Raw genomic sequence first — 25,707 nt, 5'->3', positions numbered from 1 at the left:
AATTATAGGTACGACCCGCGGGGCTCAACCCGCCCCGCGAGCCATAGATTTATATATGGGTTCGCGGGGCGGTTTGAGGTGGGTTGGGTTCCGTGGCGGGGCGGGGCGGGGCGGGGCGGGGCGGGTCATGAAAAAACTGACCCGTGCATCACTACAGAGCTGGGTGTGCCTGCACATCTGTTGTCAATCAATCATTGATCAATCAATCAATCAATCAATCAATCAATCAATCAAGGATAAATCAGTGATCTCCACAAATAGTCCAGACAGAAGAACATCTGCTCTCACCTGTGTAAATTTCAGTAGTAGTTCATGAGTAGTTATTTATACAGAACCTTTCCATCTAGTACCACAGTATGGCAATTAGCGTATGATTCTGTTGGATGTCTGTTGTCTGTTCTGTTAAATGCCCATATATGGACATGCCTCAAGTCCCAGTACGGACGTGTGAAGTTTGAATTTGTTTGTCTGGACAAACATAACCACATATGTACATGCCTGACATCACAGTACTGACATCGCTCTTTGTCTATGTGTATCCTCGAAGTTGTACATGTCTTTGTGTCTGGACCATTATGCCCATATATGGACATTCCTGACATCACAGTACTGACATCAGTCTTGGCCTATATTTATCCTTAAAGTTGTATATGTCTGTGTGTCTGGACTATTATGCCCATATATGGACATTCCTGACATCACAGTACTGACATCACTCTTTGCTATATATCTATCCTCAAAGTTGTACATGTCTGTGTGTCTGACTCTGGAGTCTGGAACATTATGCCCATATATGAACATGCCCCACATTGTCTGTTGTCTAAAAGCTAGCTAGATGGAGACACGGCTTGGTTTTGTGTTTGGAAAGCGGTCTGAAGAAGAGCATTGGCTTCAAACGTCGCTCTGTGATGGTCGATACCTAAATAAAAAGTAATTTAAGGGAGCTACAGTGTGTGGACCTCTTGTCCTTTGAAAACATAATATAAATAATTAGGTCCCCAGTCCTTTGAGGTAATTGTTGTCACTGTATAATTGCACATACGTGAAATTTGTCCTCTGCATTTACCTATCCTATAATTGTATTAGGAGCAGCGAGCGCTATTATACAGTGCTCGGGGAGCATTTAGGGCCTGGGGTTAATTTAAGACCTGGGCCAGGACACAAACCGGCCCCTCTATCCACTCAGCTACGGCCGCCCATGGACGCTGGAAATAATCCTGTCTCCGACTCACAAGGCTCAGCTTCGACTAGTTCGAATGTTGATTGCCAACATGTTCAGTATAGCACACTTTTAGAACATCTTATTGGTGACAAGAGGCCAATAAAGGACCTAAATCCCTCCATTATGGGCATGCTACCGAGGCCCCACAAAAGTGAGGAGCAGAAGACGATGGAAAGAGCAATGGAGAGCTGCACCTTCAAGACAGTCCTAGCGTGTGTTGCAGGGCTTGTCCTCGGAGGAGCGTTTGGAGTTTTCACAGCTGGCATCGACACCAACGTTGGCTTTGACCCCAAAGACCCACTGAAAACGCCGACTGCCCGAGAGGTCCTCAAGGACATGGGCCAGAGAGGGGTGTCATATGCTAAGAACTTTGCCATCGTGGGCGCCATGTTCTCCTGCACAGAGTGCCTCATTGAATCGCACAGAGGCAAGTCGGACTGGAAGAATGCGGTTTACAGCGGTTGTGTCACTGGGGGACTCATTGGATTCCGTGCTGGTCCCAAGGCAGGCATGCTGGGATGTGGAAGCTTTGCAGCTTTCTCTGCTGCTATTGAGTATTACCTTTGATGAGCCATCAGGGATTTCCATGGACATTGACGAGGGGGAGGGAGAGGGAGAGGGAGAGAGAGAGGGAGAGAGGCATAGAGAGAGGCAGAGAGAGAGAGGGAGAGAGAGAGAGAGGGAGAGGGAGAGAGGCAGAGAGAGAGGCAGAGGTGGAGAACATTATATAAAAAATATATAATTATTATTATGAAACAAAGTCACAGCTCTCTAACTTAATAAGATCATATAGCAGACCTACTGCTTCATTTACTTGTCTATGAGTGGGTTATTTTATATTGCGACAAAACATAGTCTTTCTCTTAGTTAGTATTAGTATGTATTACTCAACAAGTGTGGTTGCTTAACATTTAACACATTAACATCTTAACATCCCGGAGGCAACATCCAAAAGGGCAATTGTCTTCAAAAATGAAATAAATAAATAAATACAGCTAAAATAGAATTATGCAAAACAGTGAATAGAGACACAAAATAAGGTGTTATTGTCAGACACTCCCTAGAAGGCAGTAGTGGAAAGTAACTCAACACATTTACTCAAGTACTGTACTTGTGTAAAATGTGGAGGCACTTTTACTTGACGGTGTATTTCCAATTTTCAATACTTTATACTTCTACTCCACTACATCTCTGAGGCAAATATTGTACTTTTTACTCCACTTCAATAATTTGAAAACTTTAGTTACTAGCTGCTTTGCAGATATACATTTTTATATTATAAAACAAACATTAACCACTTTAGCCCTATTTTATACCTAGACTATTTGAAAATAGCCGATCTATAAGCTCACAACGCCTCGCAGAGCTTGAAGATCTGCTATTTTCAAACATTCTAGTACTTTAACTTTTGGTACTTGAAGTATATTTTGATGCCAATACCTTTGTACTTTTACTCAAGTAACATTTTCAACACAGGCCTTTTACTTGTAACAGAGTATTTTATATTGTGGTATTGCTACTTTTACTTAAGTAAAATATCTGAGTACTTCCTCCACAACTGCAGAAGGTAGACACTCAGTGAATGCAGGTTATTGCTACACACTCCCTAACGAGGCTCTTGATTTCCCCCTCCCCACACCTGTGCGAGACAGTCTTGTTTGATACAAGGCAAGCTCCTTATTTGAAAGTAAAAGGTGAAATAAATAACTTGTAATGTAAACTTACACAACATGAAAGTTTAGTAGAGTTGTCAGTGTTGTCAGGGAGTGGAAAAAACACATCTGTTATCATCATGACAAACTTCTTGTTTGCAACTGAGTTTATTCTTCAGGTGAGTTATTTACCTACAGTTAGCTGCTTAGCATTAGGCTAATATTTCCATGCAATTGAGCTGAATGCAATTTCACTTTTACTATTGTACTCTTGGCAAAGCAGAGACTAGTCAGGATAACGCATTTGTGTGTGCTCTGAACTGTGTTATTATTGAGCTGTGTTTGTAATGCATGACGCAACATGGGGGCCGATTATTAGCACATACAGTTTGTGTCCGTGTAAGTGCGTGCGCGCTTTGTGCGTTCATGTATCAGTTGTGGTTAAATCACAATAGGCTATAATGGGTTGTATAAACATAGCACAACAAGCTCAGAAATGTGTGAAGATTATTTAACTGTTGTACTTGTGACAATTCTTCTTGCCAATAACGTTTATACTGTTGGAGCAAAGCCTGTTTATTGAAGCAATAAGCCACAAGAGGTCTCAGTTTACCTTGTATTTTATAATGGCTTAGAGGCATAGTGAGGCAAGAGCCTGGAGTGCCTCTGATGTAAAGGACTTAATTTAGCAGTGTTTTACATATTAAATCTAATTTAAATACCCACCCCTTTCTCTTGCTTTTAGCACAGTCTGAGGTCCACAGGTTGTTTAAATTTTTGTGTTTAAACCGTTTATTTTATGTTATTATTGTGGAATATGGACTATATGGTATATGTTGCTGTGAGACTATTGGAAAGCACTTTGGGTCAATGTAGTAGTTTTTAAATATGCTATAGGGCCTATAAATAAACATGACTTGACTAAATATCTGGCAACTATCCAATATAAAACTAACTTTACTGTGGCTCCTGGCTTTGGAATGCTATGCTGTGTATGTTGTGACAGGATAAAGTATACATATACAAGCTGTGTATATTGTGACAAGATACAGTATTATGTATTCTAGGGCTAGGCTGTGTGTGTTGCTGGTTGTTGAAGGTAATGATTTTTGACGGGGTACAGTATTTGTGCATGTGGCTCTTGCTCCCTTTAAATTATTTATTTCTTTCTTTCTTTCTGATACTCAAGGCTTATGGTGTTCCTCCCAATCTACTCAGAGCCATTAAAGCCAGTACACCAGGGTACCAAATCCAGATCCCAGACGACAACAGTGAGGAGTTTGACATCCTGGCAGGGGTGTTGCAGGGGGACACCCTCCTCGCCCCCTTCCTCAGTCCTGGACTATGCAGGCTTCACTATTACACCTAGGAGGTCTTTGCAGATGACATCTGCCTGCTATCTGACCATGTGGAGCAGGCACAGGTGCTCCTGACCAGAGTGGAGACGGAGTGTGCCAATAGCACCGTCACAGACCATCCACCTCCAATGAGGCAATGCGCTGAAAGAAGTCATTTACTTTAAATATCTGGGCTCATGGGTCAATGCAACCTTAAAGTGAAGAAATCACTTGCATGGAGGGCTCTGAATGGCATTGCCGGTGTGTGGAAGCCCAACCTCCCTCACCATATCAAGCTCAGCTTCTTCTAAGCGACGGACTGAAGAGTCTGTTCTCCTATATAGCTGTGAATGCTGGACCCTAAAGCCTGCCTATACAGAAGTCCCTCCCTGGTGCTACACCAGAATGCTATGTGCAGTACTAAACATCAATCAGGATGACCACGTTATGGGGTGGGGGGGGGCTTCCAAGGCTGACTGGGAAGATGGCAGCCAGGAGAATGAGGCTGGCTGGTGCCATTGACACTGGGAGCTCCTTGCGGAGGAAAGTACTGGCGAGCTTATAGCCAGATGGAGATGACTGGAGAGATGCCACTGAAGGGCTCGCCTGTGGACGGACTAGAGAGAGGCGCTCTCTCCATGCATAGGTTTCAAAGTTTGACCCTACCACCGCTTTCACAACTGAAGTCAAGTAGAAGACTGCTCAAGGTAGGAACCTTGTTTTTTTTCTTTGTAGCTGCTTGTGTTGTATGCTGTGTACTGTGACCCAATGACTGGGTGGCAATGAAACATGTTCAGTGACTGTTTCTGGCTCTGGAATTGAAGATGTGACTCTACAGTGTGTGTGTTGTGTTGTTTCTGCTGTTGGAGGTAGTGAGTTGTGGTTCTTGGTCACTTGACTTAGCCTGTGTGAGTTTGCTATTTCCTTGAAAGTTCAAGCTAGAGGTTTTTGGCTCTGACATAAGCAGCCTTCAATTCCAATTGTTGGCTGCTGTTGAAGGTAGTGAGTTGTTACAGGGTGTGGCTGTATTGTTTCATATCGTCTGTCGGGTGGAAACCGAAACGGTTACTTTTCAGGATTCAAATAAAAAAATGGCAGTAGTACAATCAAATAGTACATCAAAAGTAGCAGATAGACAAGCTCAACACACGACACGTTTTGAGCCTTTTTTTAATTCTCATTTTTTCCTAAAATTTAGAGTAGCCAATAATTTTTTACCCCTTTTTCTCCCCAATTTAGTCGTTATGCCAATTGTTTCCTCCCTCACACATTTCAGTGTTGTCACTGCTGTCGTATCCTACTGACTCACCTGCCAGTGAGGAGCCCCCACCAGGAGGATGTAGAGCCTTCGTCCTACTCCTCCCGCCCAACACTCCCCGCTGACAGGTGCCGCCCCAGCCTGTAGGAGTATGTGCAATGACCAATATCACCCTCCCCGCCCTGCTTCCCTCCCCCAAACACGGGCCAATTTGTGTTCGTGTAGACGTTCGACAAAGCCGAATGCACCACGGTGGATTCAAACCCACAACCTCCGTGGTGGTGGGCAGACTTTACCACTGCACCACCCGAGCGCCGATCTGCTACTTCTGATGCTTTTGTGTGACGCTGTAGTATGACCAAGTGGGCCATTAATTTACAAAAAAACACAACATTAGACAGGGGTTGACACTAAGGTCTCAGAGGCACTTGCCCGTCGGGCAAGTACAGGTCATTTTCTACTTGCCCACAGGTCTTGCCCACTTGCCCGAAAAGTAAATCGTCCTTTATAAAATGATAGGTTAAATTTGAATTACCATTCAATTAAACACTTATTTTTTTACTTTCTACTTTCGAATTATGGGGCTGCACGATAAAAAATGTCATACCTCAATATGTATGCGAAATATCTAAATAGCTATGAATATGACTATGGGTTGAAGGTAGGGTAAGTGATATTTTTTGGTTAAAACAAAAAGGGTTTTGTTATGGGTTAAAGCTCTATATTCTGATAGTACTCATTGCTATAGAGTGTTTGTTCAGTAACAGGGGTCTCTCTGTCTCGCCAGCTCTTTGATAGACAGAACATACATTTCCAGTTAGGTGACACCATTTCAGCCAATCAGGAGAGAGTACCCATTTATCAGCTTAATTTTTATAACGTTCCAGTTCCAATTTTACATGCTCATTTCTTTGTGTCATCACTTCCAATTTCACTTGTTTAATCTGTATCCTGTCTGAGTTCTCTGTCCTGATTCGATAAAATTGGTATCCTGACTCGAAAAGGCATTTTCTGTTTAATAAAAAGAGCTGGAGAGACAACATGTGCACCTGCCCGTGGGGCAACCAGATAGCAAACTTCACCTGCCCTACCATTTTATTTACCTGCCCCGGGCAGGCGGGCAGGTGTTAGTGTCAATCCCTGTTAGAATAGAGAGATAAGAGGGTTCTGCCCGACAGCAACGGTATGATTGGCTTGGTGGGAACACTGTTTTACCCTGGTTCTCCCTATCTGAGACTTCACTATCACTCTCACTACATTCAATTGCCACTTTTTCAAGAGTAGGAATGTTGACCATGATGCTGCAAACGGCACATTTGGGGGGTGACAAAACAAAACAAAACATTGCTCTACGTGACGAACAGTGATGAACATGTTGCAGCAGTATTTTAACATCACCAGGGAGTCACTCTTGTGAAACCACAGGTAGCTCAGCCTACATGTAGAGAGTGTTTAAGTGGTGTGAGGACGCAGTGTGGTTTTCCCGTTTTCTGTCACCGCTTCGTGCTGTACTCGCAATTTCTGAAAACTGGTCATAATGATCGTGTACGTCTATTAAGGTCCATGAATCTCTGGGCGTTCGGGTGGCACAGTGGTAAACTACCTGCCCAACACCACAGAGAAAACAATAAAACGAAAAAATACACAAATCTCTAACCATCTTTTTTTGTGATTTTAACCCATTAAGTTTTTTGTTTTTGAAAAAATATATAACAAAAAAAAAAAAATTGTTCCAGGGACCCCCCAGAAGCAAAGATTTGAGTTACAAATGTTCGCTTAAAACATATATATTCAAAGATTTAAAAAAAAATCACTCTGTGCCGCGCTATGAGCTTGTATATCTGCTATTTTTGAATAGCCAAAGAAATCTAAAGTGACACAGATGCGTTCCCGGTCTTATTGGGTTAAGAAATGTATATCTGTGTATCTATCTGCGGTTTTGCCCAAAGATGCAGATGATTTGACATCATACTGATGGTCATTAGAAGAGCTTCAACTTCACATGGGGAGCCAGATGAGATGAGAGATGCTCTGAATGTGTAGCCACAGTACAGACCGTTATCTGTGGTCTAAAGAGACGGACAACATCAAACTCATACAATGGTGTCGACCTACAGACTTCAATGTGATAAGCAAGTAAAACAACAGCATAAATGACCATCCCATGATTAAAAAAGAAACGAAAAAGAAATCCTACATCATATTCCATTGTGTCACTCACATAAAATGTGTTTCATTATTTGTGGCATGAGTAGGTGATTCATTGATAATTTCAGCTCGTTGAATACATGTCCAGATCGTTCAAGTATAATTATAGTTGAATCATAGCTTATAATTGAACTTGCTGTCATTATCTTTTAATTCTATGAAATAAATTGCTCTCGGATTTGGTAAAAAGGAAGAGAGAAAAAATAGCCTTTTGTAAACCTGAGATAAAGGATGATTATAACTGTGACACATGACTCACTGCCTTTTATTAATGTAGTATAATGAGTCAGAAATGAACAGAACAGTCTGTGACCCTGAAAGGCTATTTAAACCAGTGGTTCTCAACGAGTACAGGAGAGCGCTGACTTCTTTGAGGGACATCTCCTGTGAAGTGGACGTCTTCAAGCCACTCCATGGCTCAGCTGTCTTTCAGAGAGGACTCTTTGGAATCCAGCATTAACCCATTCAATCCGGGGACGCATCTGTGTCACTTAAGATTTCTTTGGCTTTTCAAAAATAGCAGATATACAAGCTCATAGATCTGCTATTTTCGAAATAGAAGTGTGAAAATGTGTGCACATCTTTAAATATAGGCTATATATACATTTTTAACTTAAATCTTCGCTTCTGGGGCTCCCTGGAACTAAATATTTTGAGATATATTTGTGAAATATTTTGGGGTCCTTGACATAAAAAAGGTTTGAGAACCACTGATATTATAGCAACATAAGTTTTCTTTAAAAAAAACTGTTAGGGTTTAGAAGACATTTGTAGAATCCCCCAGAAGCAAAGATTTGAGTTAAAAATGTTCGCTTTAAAAAACATATATATTCAAAGATTTGCACACATTTTCACAATTAAAAAAAAATTGCAGATCTACAAGCTCATAGCGCTGCACTCGGTGCCGCGCTATGAGCTTGTATATCTGCTATTTTTGAATAGCCAAAGAAATCTAAAATGACAGATGCTTTCCCGTTCTTGATGGGTTAAAACGGATATCACCACCACAGCTCTGAGTTGCATCAAAGACAAGAACGTCATCTCCATTATGAATTCCCTCCGTATATATGCTACCAGTGAGGTGGGGAGAATTAACAGGAGCAAGCTTGTGTAGCCATTGGCCTCATCTCTAAACCCAACCCAGTCAACTCTGCTGAGATCCAAGACTACAGATTACTCACTGACATTCTGGGAATAGAGGATTACCTTGGAGACATGGACTTCAAATTGTCAGGAACAAGCAAAGGGATCAATACCTTACAGACTGATGTGAAGATTCCAGGCTTGCCTCTGAAAGTAGTCATGGAGGCACAATCCAGTAGGCCACTGTTGCAAAGATGGAGATCCTAGAAATCATGAATAAGACAATAACCAGACCCAGGGCTAACAGGAAGGAAAATGCAGGAAAATGCTCAACAACCTGTTGTTGAGCATGTTTGGGTGCTGCGGTCTCCAGAAGAGCATGTTTGGTTGGCCCAGGAGGCTATAAACTCTGCAGACTACAAGCTCAAACAGGCGTTACAATAAGCCAAGTGGACAAGGAAACATTCTCTGTGTTTGCTCCATCACCAGGAGCCATGAATGAAGCTCAGGAATTTATCAACAAGATCTGCAAAGATGATCAAGATCTGCAACTAGAGTTTGGTGCTGTCTACACTGCCACCATCACGGAAATAAGGGACATTGGTGTGATGGTGAAACTCTGTCATAACATGAGTGCTGTCCTCCTCCACAACTTCCAGTTGGACAACAAACGGATTAAACATCCAAGTGCTTTGGGTTTAAAAGTTGGACAACAAATACAGGTCAAGTACAGATGGCAGAATGATTCATTCACGGAAGGTACTCCAGTCCCCTGCAGCAACTGTCGTCAAGGCTGAATGAGAAACAGAGTATCACCATGGGAACAGCCAATAACCAAGCAACTAGCAGCTCTTTGTGATGCGACAAACGGGTGTTTAACCAAATTCCTACACTGGCTAAACCTTCATTCACATGGATGGCCACTGCCATGAAACTGCCCTGGTTGAATCCTGGCACAGCAGCACTACCAAGAATTCAAACAGTGCTCAGAGCACATTCATTGCAGACCAAACTGGTCTTAAACACGCTGGTGTTTTCTGTGGCTATGGACGGAATTACAGCTGATCAGAACCGATACCTTTCTGTCCATAGACCATAGAAATATTCAATGGTAGATAAATGTTTTACCACACATGAGATGAGATATACTTTATTAATCTGCGAAGGGAAATCGAGGCGTTACAGCAGCACAGTGTAACAAATAATAAATAATCAACCAGACTAACAGAAACATATCAAACACAGATGGACATAATCACACAAGACCAGGGCCATCACAAAACTAGCCTGGTTCCAGACGAATCTGCCTTTGCAAAATTGCATCGCACTTTAGCCCTCGGCAGATTAGGTCTGGCCCCCCTTAATAGAGATTTCATTTCTCTCCCTCCGAAGTCGTGAGGGACCAATCAGGGCCCAGTATCCAAATGTGGGCGGGCTTATCACCTTATTTGGAGAAATGACGTACAAGGAAGCACTGCTCTGATTCGTTCGTAAAAGGAAGCACTGCTCTGATTGGTTTAGGTCTAACCAATATAGTCCGTTTGGATCTTTTTGTAACTGGATCTTTTTGTAACCGCCCCTTGGAAAACAATCTATCGTTGATAGGGACCAGACTAATATCCACGCAGTGTGTCGTGTGATATTGTCTGGCCACGCGAGGCTATCACAAAACCATATGCGTTGAGGGAGAGAGTTCTTATGCATTATACAGTCTGATGGCAGTTGGTATGAAAGAGAGTCTGTACCGCTCCATTTGCATGTTTGCGGGGAGTGAGCCTCTGGCTGAAGGTGCTCACGGTGAGGGTGCAGGATAGGCTGAGCTAAGTCTGAGCTAAGGCTGAGCTGCAGGATATGATATCCTGCAGCTCGCCATAGAGAGGATGGGAGGGCTTAACCAGGATGGAGTTAAGTTTGTCCCTAATCCTCCTCTCTGGGACTGCCTGCAGCCCTTCCATTCGGAGGCCAACCACAGAGCTGGCCGCCTTTATGATTTTATTGAGCTTGTTTAGCTCCCCGGCCTTGAAGCTTAATTTATAGGATGAACACATTGCAAGAGATTCCCATTTTCGCAACATGTTGTGAGATTGTAGATGTGCTATTTGAAGATTTTTGACAAAGACTAAAGGCCTTTGCAGACAGGGTGCGATTAGTCAATCAGTTTTTACCGCATGCAAAAAGACGCACGAATCGAACTGGGTTCGATTGGAAAAAGAACGCATTGCATCGCCGCACGGTAAATTCGGAGCAGGTGTGCATGAGGTCATTGAGAACCATGTGTTAATTTAAAAAATGATATTGTCAGTTTTTTCCGTGCGAAAAATCGCACCCTGTCTGCAAAGGCCTTAAAAGTTAGGCAATTTTTCTCAAGTAAGGCCATTTTAGTTAGTTTTGTAAAAAACACAAGACAGTTTCAGTTTGTTATAATTTTTTGTAAAGACTTGTTTTTGTTTTTATTTCAGTTAACTAAAATGTTTTTTCCAATTCTAGTTGTAATTATTTTTTAGTTTCAGTTAACTATAATAACCCTGTCACAGACAGTCACCATGAGATGTAAAGCAACACTGACGTCCGTCCAGCTAATGGCCATCGGTTTCTGTCTCTGGCACCGGCAACAGTGGTGGAAAGTAACTAAGTACATTTACTTGTACTTTACTTATTTTTTAAAATACTTTTACTCCACTACATATCAGTCAAATATTGTACTTTTTTACTCCGCTACAATTATTAGAAAACTTTAGTTACTAGTTACTTTGTAGATTTTGATTATTATTACTAAACAAACATTAACCACTTCAGCCCTATATACATTTCTGCCATTTGAAAATAGCAGACCTACAAGCTCACAGCTTGTAGATCTGCCGTTTTCATTTGAAAACGTGTGAAAATGGGACCGTCTGCATAATGAGTACTTTCTACTCTTGGTACAGTTTAAGTACATTTTGATACCAATACTTTTGTACTTTTACTCAAGTAAATTTTGTATTCCGGACTTTTACTTAACTGAGTATTTCTATTTCTATTTCTATTACAGTAGTACTTTTATTTAAGCACTTTAACCACCACTGACCGGCACTGATTGCAGCCGACACCTTGTGCTAAAAGCTCCTCACCATCCACCATATCCAAGTCACACCTCTCTCCATGTTGACACAGCTGTCTTTCAGCGTGTGACTTCAGATGGCCTCTTTCATTTCCTCTCTTCCATAATTGAAGCCAAAAAGACTTTAAAAAAATTACTCAGCCAGCTTGAAGCGCTCGCTAATTGCCGCGGTGGCAGGTTCCACTAGAGGAAGGAAACATGGCTCTTCAACCGTTCAGCAGATGTCAGGAATCCGTCGATGTGTATGAATGTGTATAACATGCATATTAAGGGTATAACCCTGTTTTAGGCCTGTCACAATTATTATATAATCGTCTAATTGCGTCTAATCGCAATTATCTTTGCATAATCGTTTCCATGTTGAAACATGTTCACACATTTTCAAATATAAAAAAATAGAACTAGCAGATCTATAAGCTTACAACGTGTCACTTCGGGAAGCGTTGTCAGCTTGTAGATCAGCTATTTTTACATGTATAAAATTATTAAATATGTCAATAGTTTCTTTGTAAATTTAAGTTATTTGTCATATCTGCCCTGTGCAATTTTTGATTAGGAAGCCTAAAAGGCAAACAGAAATTTCATTTTTATTCATATGTTCCATGCCAAACACACAATTAAATCGCTAATCGCAATTATTTGAGTGACAATTAATCATCAACTTAAATATTTAATCGTGACAGCCATACCCTGTTTGTTGTATGGCATATTACTCTGTGTGTGGGTTTGTGTGTGCACATGCACGCCCGTGCTGACGTACACTGCTGAAGTCAGTGAAGTGTATTTTAAATGAGGCTGAGTAAGGTAAGGTCGAACGCCAAAAATAGCTGTTCCTAAGACTCTTAAGATGCGTTTGCACTACAACACCGGCACGCAACAAAGTTCACATCAGGTTTCACTATCCATGTCAGAACAAAAAAGTACAATACATGGAGTCCAGAAAGTGGAAGATTGTAAGAAGTGCTGATGTATGTGAAATTATTACCAAGATATAGGGCTCACTTATCTTCTCTTGTCCTCCCCTTTCATTGATCCATGTCACACTTGGGTACAAGTACAAATGTAGTGTGCTGTGGTACATTTCCACCACAGTCTCTGTCCTAGTTCTGAGAGGCCGTCTCTCTCATTGAAACGTATGGACACACACAGGCATACAGTACTGTATACATACACGGATGAACGCTCTTCTAGACAGCTCTCCCCTTAAGCGTCACGCTGTAAACACAATGAAAGGTTAGAGGGACGTGTTGTCACAGCACAGTAGTTTATCTCTTGCAGGAGACTTCTATGGAGCAGGAAGTCAACGCAGTCAGAAATGCTGGAGGCGTTTAGCTGTGACTTCACAACCCTTCATTAGCAGCGCACGTCTGTATGTCTGGCCTATACCAGACATATACTGTCAAGGATTACATTGCTGTCATTTCCTCATTAAATAACGCTTCTGGCTTAGTTTGCAACATTCAATACTAAAACCTCAAATGGTTTGAAAAAGCCATGGATTCTAGGACTGCAACTTTAATAAACGACAACAAAAACATTGTATAGGCTATATCAACAACTCGATGAAGCACTTAAGCCTTATTTTATACTGCAAAGAATTGGGAAAATAGTAGATATCGCCAATTTTTACAATAAAAAAATGTCTTTAAGATCTTTGCTTATAATCGTCCTGACCAAAATAGGGTTTGATTAGTCATGGATTATTTTATAAAAAAACATATATTTTATTGTTTTTGCACTCCTAAGTAGTAAGCCTTGCGGCCTACAAGTACTACCCCCTGGAAATGACGCTATAGTATGTTGCAGGGACTTAGACCCCAATCCAACTCTTGATGCTGAGTGCCAAGCAGGGAGGCATTGGGTCCTATTTTTTTAATAGTCTTTGGTATGACCTGGGGAATCAGACTCCAATCTCAGGGAGGACACTCTAACCACAAGGCCACAGAGCTGGTTGCACCCCATGACAAACAATATTACACGCAAAGAATTTATGCAATTACTAATATTACACATCAGATGGCAATCAGCTCTTTGCATTGTAATAACAGAAGTACCCCTCCCATTTATTCCTCTAAATCAGTGATTCATTATCTCTGGTACCCCAATCTACACACTGAATAAACACGGTGAATAAACACACACATCTGTTGTGTTTATTCACGGGTCCATTCACAGGTCCATTGGGTTCTATTTGCACACTCTACAAGCGTTACGGACCCACAAGTGTCCATTTGGACCCCTGGCGGTCCCCAGACCCGACGCCGAGAAACGGTGAACTAAAGTGGTGGTTCTCAACCTTCTCTGGATTAGGGCCCACTTGAAGATCTCGAAAGCATTCGCGGCCCACCCATCTGACCACTTAACATGGCAGCCGTTATTGGCTGCCGTGTTAAGTGGCCAGATGGGTGCATTTTCAGAGTTTATTTCAATGATCAATCAATCGATTGTGTTGCTACTTGGATCAGTGGAACTAACATAGTGTAATTTAAGCTCCTATTTATTGTTATCACCATGAAAACACATTTCTTGTCAAGGTTTTAAAGACAAAATTACCATGAAATTGTTATTACATTCGTTTCTAAATTTTAATGTCAGTCATATTATTAAAATCTGTTTAGCCAATTATTATTTGGGGACCCACTTGCAATATCCTCACGGTCCACCAGAGGGCCCCGGCCCACAGGTTGAGCACCACTGCACTAAATAAAGTAGGCTTATTTAAGCATGTGATTCATTGATAAACACCATCAAACAGATGTTGTTTGGTCAGAGTAAAACAAAAAAAATAACCTGGCTTTCTGCCCAGCAGCCACTTTTAGTTGGTTGGCAGAAAATGTGAAATTAATTCTTCATCTGTGTGATGACAGCAGCATGTAAGCATTTCTAGTCTAAGCTATTTATTATTATTTGCCAAAAGTCAAAGTCTGGCTTCTGTCCATCCAAATGGTAATTTTATGTTAACTGATGTGAATGGCCTTGTGGTTAGAGTGTCCGCCAAGCCCCCAGAACCGAGAGGGAGCAGTGAAGCGCATTGGACATGCTGGCCGTTCATAGGTACTGCAGCTTATTACGGCTGGGGCCAGACACGTGAACGAGCGAAAACGGTTTTGAGTCCAACCAGCTCGACTCAACGAGCTTGCACACAGTGTTGCGCATGGAGGTGGCGCAAAACACGCAAAATAGGCCCCACCCGTCACATTTCCCAACCCGAAAGAAGGGGTGAAAAGGGAGTATGCGCTAGGTGAGCAACTCCATACAAGTGAATGGGCAGGGTTTTCCGGTGCCCTCTATTATTTTTAACTCTATGGTGTCCTCCCTCAAACATGGAGGTCGACGTTCGATTCCCCCATAGACTGTAAAAAATATGGACTAAGGGAACGGTGATGTCACCCATTGCTTCCTACAGACCCTGTTTTGAAGCCACTTTTTCGGCAAATTCAAAGCCACCATCTTGGAACTGCCGGTCCCAAAAAGCAACCGGAAACGAATGCTATTGGGTGGAAGGGCAGCGAGGGCGGGTCCTTCACTCAGAAGATCCAGTAGAAGCCCAAGAAGCATACCCTGTAGGAAGCATACCCTATACCTATATTATCATCCCATTCATTTTGAAATGAATGATAAGTCATTAATTTCAAAATGAATGGGATGATAATTTACAAAAAAGTATATCTTGATAATTGAAAGAAGACTTTAAACTAGCGACTGAATGCGACTGATTCATGACAATGTTTAAGGTAATAAAATCAAGTGCATGTAAAGTCCGGTCAAATATCCATTGAGATTAATGGCATGAAACGTCTTCTGCAACCAGCAGGAGTAGAAACAGTGACACCCTCTACAGGCCATTAATGAGAACTGCAGCGTTTACATCACTTCCTCATTGGCTTAATTTGCCGCCTGGTTGTAACCTGTGTCTATACCTTAAGTACTGAAAATTACTTGAATTTTCCCTAATATTCATTATTATTATTAATAATAATTATTATTATTAATAGACTAATAGTCTAAAGCAGTGTTGCAATGCTGAATTGGAACATGGTTGCACTCTACTTTAATGATGTGACACGCACGTCGCTTAACACCTACACTACAGGTCACACAATGGACAATTGATATGCATCTAGGCTCATTCCTATGTTAATTCACCTGGTGTGAGTCGGGAGCCTTTGTAAACTTTGTTGAGGTGTGAATTTAAAATCGTTTTAAATCTGTGCGTTCCTGCACGGCGTGCAAGGCCGTCCCATGAGCAATGCAACCCTGGTCTAAAGACTAGACTAAAGCAATAATAACAAATGTTTTTGGTTGTCATGTTAATGAGTGGGCCAGTCAGCCAATGACAATAAAAATAAAAATAAACTATTTGTACGGGCTTGCACTGGAGTGCAAAAAAAGTTATTTTTAAATCCTGGAATATTTTTCACATGTTGATTTTTTTTTTACCCTTTGGGCACCCCGTGTCTGTCTGTCTGTCTCCGTCTGTTATAATAGCTCTATATTCTGATAGTAATCATTGCTATAGACTAGTGTTTGTTCAGTAACAGGGGTCTCTCCAGCTCTTTAACCGATTAAGACCTGAGGCCGTTTCTACAAATGCCTTCTAAATCAGTAGTTCTCAAACTTTTACATGTCAAATTGATTACATATGGCCGCGGACCCCCATCTGAAAATGTTTTGTGCCAGGGACCCCCAGAAGAGAAGACTTATGTTAATGATTTTTCCTGTGTTTAACGGGTTAATAAAATAATACATTTTCAGGTCGAGATACCAAGAGAGAGAGGGAGAGCTCATGCAGGACACAGGATAAACAAGTTAAATTGGAAGTGATGACACAAATAAATGAGCAGACCAAATTGGAACTGAAACACTATAAATTTGAAGCTGATGAATGAGTTCTCTCCTGAAAATTGGCAACCCACCTCAAAATGTAGCCTAAATGTATTTTCTGAATACTAAAGAGCTGGAGAGATGGGGAGACCCCTATTACTGAACAAACACTATAGCAATTATTACTATCTGCATATAATACTTAACATTTTTAACAAAAAAACACCTACAGCACCTTTTTAATTTTACATAATGCCAATGTGGTCATGCCTCAAGACCAGACACACCTAACCACTTTCACTCAAAAAGAATAGCAAAAAATAAAGAGCCTCACAACGTGTCTTGTTGTGACGAGTTGAGAGCTTACAGATATGCTATTTTTGCTACTTTTGTGTGACGTTTAGAGTGACGAAGTAGGTCATTAATTTACACAAATACTAAAAAGTTGAGATCTGGAGATATAAGGTTTCTCCACAGGTGTCTAAGCCCGCTGTCTAACCCAGACAGCAACATTTTACAAATCGCTACCTATTTGTACAAGTTCTCGATCTGCTCGTTGTACATTCTGATGACCACCGGTCTCTTCAGCTTCATGGTGGGACCCAGCTCCCCCCCGACAATGGAGAAGTCCTTGTCCAGGACGATCCACTTCTGAATGCATTGAGCGTTGGAGGCGGCGTTCTTGTTGACCCGGTTGACTCCCTCCCGGATGGCAGCATGAACAGCAGCATCTCGGCCGAAGGCGACCTCGGAGACGCGCGTTGCTTTGCTGCCAAGCGTCTTGCACAGCTCCACGGCCCCTGGTGTCATCTGGTTCTCGGGGGCGCCCGTCTCCTCGTTCACCAGGCACTTGACGGTGAGCAGCATGGACAGGAAATTCCTCCTGTCTCCGATCAGCATGGCCTGGCTGATGAGCGGCACGGCTTTCTTCACAGCGTCCTCGATGGGGACGGGAGGGATGTTCTCTCCGCCTGCGGTGATGATTAGCTCTTTAATACGTCCGGTGATGAAGAGGAATCCGTCCTCGTCCAGCTTGCCCAGGTCCCCGGAGTGCAGCCAGCCGTCTGCGTCCAGAGCTTCCTCCGTCTTGTCGGCCATGTTGAGGTAGCCCATGAAGATGTGTCGACCCCAGGCGCAGATCTCACCAATGCCTTCCTTGTCCGGGTTGTGAATCTTGGTCTTGCACCCTGGGAGCGCCTTCCCGCAGCTGGTGAGTCTGAAGGCGTCGGGCCGGCAGAAGGAGTGGGGTCCTGTGAGCTCGCTCATACCAAAAATTTCGTACACGGGGATGTCCAGGCTGAGGAAGTACTCTAGGGTGTCTTTACTGATGGGGGCTCCACACGTGAAGTACATGTCACAGCGGTCAAGGCCCAACGCCTGGCGCACCTTCTTAAACACCAGCATCTTGGCGATGTAGTAGTTGAGCGGCTCGCGACCGACAGCTCTGCTTGGGTTCATCTTGCTGAGGTTGGCGATTAGCCCCACATCCCTGGCCCAGGCGGCCAACATCCTGACAAGGGTGTTCGACTGGGCCCCGGCGGCCTTCATCTTCTCCTGCATCTTCTCCCAGACGCGGGGGACGCCCATGAAGAATGTGGGACGCACCTCCTTCAGGGTGTTGACCAGGGAGCCCTTGAGGGCGTCTGGCTGTGCAAAGTATGTGGACCCTCCGGTGATCATGGGGCACCAGATGTCATTCATCTGAGCGGCGATGTGGCTGAGGGGCAGGTAACTGACCATAGACAACCAGGCCTCGGAGGACCAGTGACGGCTGGTGGCGAGGGCTGTCCATGTCAGATTGTCGTGGCTGAGCATGACTCCTTTGGGCTGCCCCATGGTCCCTGAGGTGTAGATGAGCGAGCAGCACTGGTTGGGCTTCTGGCTGGCGATGATGTCATTAAGAGGAGCATCTGGCTCGTGGCGTCCCAGCTCCATAAATTCCGTCCACGTGTAAAGATTTGGTCTCTTCTCTTCTAGTGCATCTTTGTACTGGATAATTGCTTTCAAGTATGGCAGCTGGTCTTCGACCTGGAGGATCTTCTTAAGCTGTGTGTGGTTCTCCACCACCATCACATTGGCCTTGCAGTTATCTGCTATGTACTGGCACGCCTCAGGAGAATTGGTGGTGTAGATGCCCACAGCAAATCCTCCTGCCAAGATGGTAGCAATGTCGGCGATCATCCACTCAGGGGAATTGAAGCCCAGGATGCATACACCATGGTACTGCTCCAGACCAAGCTTGAGAAAGCCTTTGGCTGCCGTGCGACAGGCTAGGTAGTACTCTGTGTAGTTGATAAACATCTGCTGCTCGCCCTCCTTCCAGCTAAGAGCGGTACGGTCACCGAAGCAGTCCACGACCGAGGAGAACATCTGCTGGACCGTCATTGGGGGCTCGGCGGCCATGCCAGACTCCCCCATTCTCAACCTCACCTCCTCGTTGCCTCTGGACGTCCACAGAGGAGGCTCCCATGCCGATGGCACTAACGGGGGATCTGTGTTCTGGTCACTGACTGCCTGTGTGGGAGAGGACTGCTCAGCAGGGATTTTCTTCTTGCCGCCATCATTTGGTGGATCCACCTCCATGGCTACAGACATGGCTCGTTCACAGTAACACGTTCAAATGAGAGTCCACTGCACTGCAGAACTGGCACTTGGCTAAGCATGTGTTTTCTCTGTCACTGTTCTCTCTCTTTTCTCTGTCCCTCTGTCTTCTCTCTTGCTTTATCTTCTTTTCTCTCTGTTGGTGTACATAATTTCACTGTGTCTTAGATTGGCTCAGTCTCTTTCCTCATCTCTCATTAACGGGAAAATGTGGACGAAGTTGACTTTATACATCTCCCATCTGACGTCACACAACACTAGGGCTGGGTACTGAATCCAAGAGGTATTGAATTCTATAGGTTCAGTACCGAATCACAGGTTTTGGTGAATTCATTTCAGTGGCTTTTAAATGCCTGAGCTACATTGTGCATCTTACTTACCAAAGGTTCCTACCAACAAATACCTACCAATTTTACTTTGGGGAAATTCAGTTGTCAATATAATAATGATTACAAATCTTTTATACTATTGTTAATTGTTACATAAAAGTACAAATTTCAGGCACCATCACCATATTAAAAGCACCAATTTAGCACCATATTGGATAAAACCCAAATGATATCCTTACACAAACGCAAACCATTTCTTAGCTATGCCGATTTGTGCAGACACATCTGACATCACACATAGCCAGAGATGGGACTAACGCATTTGAAAGTAACGCTTCCTCGCCGGGTCTGTGACATGCTTGTTTTAGATTTAAACAAAGTGGATCAGAGGAGGACGTAGAGTGAGTGGCTTTTACAAACTATTGAAAACAAAGAGTCAACAGTGGAGTCCAGACCATATCATGAAGATGCAGTAGTCGTGTGTGTGTGTGTGTGTGTGTGTGTGTGTGTGTGTGTGTGTGTGTGTGTGTGTGTGTGTGTGTGTGTGTGTGTGTGTGTGTGTGTGTGTGTGTGTGTGTGTGTGTGTGTGTGTGTGTGTGTGTGTGTGTGTGTGTGTGTGTGAGAGAGAGAGTCAGTCAGTCAGTCAGTCAGTCAGTCAGTCAGTCAGTCAGTCATATAAAACAATGCCTTTCATGGTCAATTTCAAGCCCACACAAAGTGTAATCAGGGAGGGTAAACAGCCATGCTGAAACATTGTAAGACGTTTGCGTGTCAGTGTAACAAGTGTCTTACAGGTGTAAGAAGTTACACTGGCTGTAACAAGTTACATGGGTGTGTAACAAGTGATGTTTTTTGTCGATATCAGCTGAGAAGGCAGGGGGGGTGTCTGGTCATTGGTCTACGTTTGCCCCCCCCCCCCCCCCACTTAAAAAAATCCATCTCTGCCCTTGAAACAAACAAACGTACTCGCCTATCATGTATAAACCTGACCCACGTGTGTCTTGACCCGTGCTTGTCTGTCGAGCAGACGGGCATGGAGCTCACCAAAGCTCATTCACTGCTAGTTCCTGCAAAGCCACGCCCATTCACAAAAGATACAGGACGTTGGCTGCCATGTTATTTGTGTCCAAAGTGGCCACTGATACCCGAAACTACTGCTACGACTTAAAGTAAAAGAAAATGAAAAAAAAGTACTTCTTCCACCATTTGACACTGTAGTGCAGGGTTTCTCAAAGTGGGTGCCGTGATGCAAGTCCAGGGGTGCCACAGGATACTTTGATAATATTTGGAATTTATCAATCACTTCAGTTTAACCACTTAGACCCTCTATACTTAGTACTTGTACTGTACTTAGTGCGTTCTTTTTCAATCTACACCAAATCTCTTCGCCAAAAATAGCTGATCTCACAACGTGAGCTTGTAAATCTGCTATTTTTGGCGAATGTTCCCCCCAGAATAGGGATACTGGGGTTCAAGTGGTTAACCCGTCAAGTATAAAGTTATTTTCAATCTGTCAAAATGTATTTAAGTTTTCCTTGTGACATGCTGTATTTTGGGGTTAAATTTGTACGTATTTACGTACTGTAATATGACATAAATGTAAGGTGCTACAAAGTAAGTACTGTATGTAATTCAGGGGTGCCATGGATGAAAACATTATGTACAGGGGTGCCCTGAGCCAAAAATGTTTGAGAACCCCTGCTGTAGTGTATAGACACTGTCAAAATACATCTGGAAAGAAACATGTTTTGGGATCCAAAAATATTTCCAGCTGTGTGTATGCATTGTTTTGGTGTGATACAACGTGACGTTACATGCACATGTCACTGTAGTGGGTGGGTGGTGTGGGTGGGTGGGGTTATCATCAATATCACCTATTGATCTGTCTGCATTATCATTTGTTAGGGCGCTGTCTGGCATCGATGGGGCGTGGCCTGGACTAACGCGACCGCTCTCTTATCGACGTTCTTTGCCTCCTAATTTAATTCAAACACTCTTGGGTATTATTGATACGACCAGCGTTTATAATTTGATACAAAACATCGATCTGCAAGTTCTGCGACCGTATAAAGCTGGCAAGAGGTTGGCGATGGCTGTGATATGTGGGCATAGGAGATGAGACCACAATGGAAACAAGTCCACAGGACCTTTTTGTGTGATCCTTTTAGCCTAAATGTCTGACTGTACCTCGTGCTGTTTACATATCTGTCTAATAAAGTATTCAATCAAAAGGGAGAGAGAGAGAGAGAGAGAGAGAGAATCGTGTGTGTGTGTGCAAGGCAAGGTCAGCACTGTAACCCCAGGGAGGAAATGGCTATGAATTATAAAGTGATATGCATGCAGCATTACATGGATCAATTCATGATGCTTTTGTCTACATTTTAAAGGACCTGGTGTTTTGGAAACTGACATTGTTTTGGTATTTGTGCCAGGTGAATCTCGCATTTAAATTTCTTTGCTTTTAATTGTTCACTTGTTAACTTGTGTTCATTATTTTTAATGGTGTTTTTGGGTCACATTATGCATCAGGTGAATCAGACTGCACTGAAAAGAAAGTGATGATAAAGGTGTACCGTACGCTGTGTGTTGACCCAGTGACAGCAAGTATAGGCACACACACACCCACACACACACACACACACACACACACACGGGACATTAATATTGTGTATGTAAATATGCACGTGTGCTCTGAGTTAACATTTGCAAATTGTGGTTGTGTGTATCCGTACATATCTGTGTGTGCGTGCGTTCGTGCGTGCGCGTGCGCATGTGCTCATGTGTTTGTGCTCATATTGGAGGCTAAAATCAATGCAAATCACTGTTAATGTTGACTGGAACTGGCCATCTATGAAGTAAACATTGTTTCTCTGTGTGTGTGTGCGCGCGCGTGTACTTGTAGCTTAACTGCACTGTCTGTGCAGATATTGCTGTGCGTTATAATTGTATTTGTTTGTTCTATTTATAGAATTCTGACAAATGTAGTGTTAAAAACATTTAGCTTCAATTGATCCCTCCCTCTCTCTCTCTCTCTCTCCCCCATCTCTATCGTTCTCCCCCCTCTCTTGTCCTCCCCTCCTCGCTCCATCTTTTCTTGTTCCCTCTCTCTCTCTCGCCCTCTCTCTCCCTCTGCTCTCTCTCTCCCAAAAGAACCCAGCCTGCAATTTCCATTCCTGGTCTGTTCTTCCTCTCTCCTCCTTCTCTTCTTTTCCTTCCATTTTCTTCTCCCTCTCTTTCACCATCTCCTCTCACCCCTCCCTCTTCTCTCTCTCTTTCACCATCTCCTCCTCTCTCACCCCCCCTCTCTAAGTCTCTCGCCCCATGCTGAAGTCTAAACTAGAACGTATTATAGAAGAACCAAGCCAGCAATTTCCAGTCTATTCAGCGCAAATTGGCCCCCTATGTGCCCATACAGTAAAATCAATGGTAAAAGGGAAATGGACTGCATTTATATATGTATAGCACCTTTTTGTAGGCTTTCCGACCCTTCAAAGTGCTTTACAATGTATTTCACGTTCACCCATTCTCACACGTGCACGCACACCAACTGTGGCTGGCACATATAGAGAGAGAAAGAGACTTCTGCTGTGTTTGAATTACGTTTTACTGCATACAATATTTGATAAAATAACATACATTCGAAATTCGATATGTTCGAATGGATCGAACCCATGTGGTGTTTTAAAGGGAATATTCCAAAGTAATTTTTGGCCAATTCTGACAGCCCTATTCTACAAATGTCTTCTAAATCCTAACAGTTTAAAAAATAAATAAACGTATTTTGCTATATACAGTATCAGTGGTTCTCAAACATTTTTCATGTCAAGGACCCGCAAAATTATATGTATTTGTCCGTGGACCCCCAGAAGCAAAGATTTGAGTTAAAAATGTATATATATATTCAAAGATTTCACGATTTCACGATTTTTTCAAAAATAGCAGATCTACAAGCTTGTAGCGCAGCCGCGCCATGAGCTTGTATATCTTCTATTTTTGAATAGCCAAAGAAATCTTAAAATGAGGCAGATGCGTTCCCGGGCTTAATGGGTTAATATCAAGGACCCCCTTAACTTGGTGGTCTCTGAGAGTGTTACAGACCTGTAACACTCTCAGAGTTACAGACCTGTAAGGCTCCAGTTGGACCACCCTCAAGGAACCCTGAGTGTCCCTGGACCCCACTTTGAGAACCACTGACCTACAGTGCCGGTCGACAGTCATTCAAGTAACTTGAAGCAAACGGCGCACCCAAAGAGCCGAATCCCCCCCCCCATTCTTTAGTACAAGGAATCCAACTGTAAAGACCGAAAGTCGATTCGACCACCGGAAGTGGGTGAAATTGCAATTTGTCCCCCACTCTGATTTGCCCCTACCTCCCGAACGCAAGGTCTCACAGGTATGACAGTGGACCTGGGTGCTGCGAGTGCAGCAGTTTCTAACATTTCAAATGGCCATAACTCGGTGACCATTGCTCTGATCAGCACAATATAGGACTAGATGTTAACCCATTAAGACCTCAGGCCGATTCAAAAAATATTTTCTTTCACATAATACACAAAAAATATAAAAAAACTAAAGTATCTCAAAATATGATGTTCCAGGGATACCCAGAAGCAAATATTTGAGTTACAAATGTTCGCTTTAAAAAAAAATATATATATAAAGATTTGCAAAAAAAAAACTCGATTTTTTAAAAATAGCAGATCTACAAGCTCATTGCGTCTGCTATTTTTGAATAGCCCTAATAAAATCTTAAAATGCCACACAGCTGCGTTCCCGGTCTAAATGGATTAAGGTTGTGTAGCGGCCTGACATTAGTTCATAGATGGCTTCATAGACTTGTTTATGTTATGTTATGTTATGTTTATTTATTTGATATGGACATCACAAATTACATTGGACGGAACCAGATGCAATGCTTACAGTGTATATAGCACGAGTGCTAATTTTCAACACCTGTCCACAGGAAGCTTTTCTAAAATACAGTAACACCAATCTAAAACCCAATCAGGTACAAAAAAATAATTGTATAAATATATATATACACGTATAAATATATATATACACACATACACACCCATAGATATGTACTGTATGCATACACATATATAGACACACTCACATGTACTAATAATTAACATAATCAAAATCAATATCAGACCCAATACATTAACTAAACAAAAGAAGACATAATCATTCAAATAACCAATCAGTAACTATACATGTGAGCACACTTGATTTGATTTCAACCATAATTTGAGCCCTCTGTTAAACACATTACCATCCGTCTCTAGTTTTAGAACCGTAGGCAAAGAGTTCCAAAGGTTTACCCCCTTCACTGAGAAGGCAGACTGCCCGAATGTGTTCTTGCTTATAGGCACAGTACAGTCACCATGTGTTGATGCTCGTGTAGTTGCTCTACCAGAGCTCTGACGCCTATCAACCAGTCCAGAAAACAGAGGTGAAACATGATTATGTAAGCATTTAAAAACCAATTTGATAGTACAAAAAACCCCAAAATTTCAAAAGTAAAAAGGTTGTGTTTTCTTAAAATACCACAGTGGTGCCATCTCATCGGTTTCTGATCCATGACTTTTATAGCCTGTTTGTATATTGATGTTATTGGTTTTAAGACAGTTTGAGAAGATTGTGACCATGATGTAATGCAGTATGACAAGTGTGAGAAAATCATAGCATGCATGTACAGCTGTGCAGTTTTACATGATAAGTCCCTTCTAATATGACGAAAACAGTTTAAGTTCGGTTTAACCTTCTTGCATATATGCTTTACCTGTCTGTCGAATTTTAAGTGTTTATCCAAAATAATTCCCAAATATTTTATTTCACTTGTTTCAGCAATAATTTCATTTTGGATTTGTACCTCAAAGGCATCTGTAACAGGCCTGTTACGTATTGAGATGCACATTGAGACTGTTTTCTTGACATTTAAGGTTAATTGTGACAACTCAAGCCACTTTGAAATGTTCTGCAATTCCTGTGTCAGGTGCGCAGCTGCCAGGCTGGCTGTTTTAGCGGACACATAGATGACAGTATCATCTGCATACATCTGGCAGCTAACACCTGGACAGGTTTGAC

The 25,707-nt window shown here is 42.5% G+C and overlaps 2 protein-coding genes across 2 annotated transcripts; one reads left to right on the top strand and one right to left on the bottom strand.

Moving 5' to 3' along the window:
• Nucleotides 1-1,198: 1,198 nt before the first annotated feature.
• Nucleotides 1,199-1,789, top strand: LOC308081986 (mitochondrial import inner membrane translocase subunit Tim22-like; the record flags this gene model as incomplete). Its single annotated transcript, XM_080423596.1, has 1 exon — nt 1,199-1,789. One exon carries the CDS (start codon nt 1,199-1,201, stop codon nt 1,787-1,789), a length of 591 nt encoding a protein of 196 aa, XP_080279722.1.
• Nucleotides 1,790-17,212: 15,423 nt separating this feature from the next.
• LOC308081985 (long-chain-fatty-acid--CoA ligase ACSBG2-like) lies at nt 17,213-19,279 on the bottom strand (the record flags this gene model as incomplete). The annotated part of the gene is made up of 1 exon (XM_080423595.1): nt 17,213-19,279. One exon carries the CDS (start codon nt 19,277-19,279, stop codon nt 17,213-17,215), a length of 2,067 nt encoding a protein of 688 aa, XP_080279721.1.
• Between the last annotated feature and the right edge of the window lie 6,428 nt (nt 19,280-25,707).

This window comes from Gymnoscopelus braueri (assembly GCF_963280865.1).
Source record: "Gymnoscopelus braueri genome assembly, chromosome: 3".
NCBI lineage: Eukaryota > Metazoa > Chordata > Actinopteri > Myctophiformes > Myctophidae > Gymnoscopelus > Gymnoscopelus braueri.
Note: the sequence above shows the minus strand (reverse complement) of the source record. Positions and strands in the feature narration are given on the sequence as shown.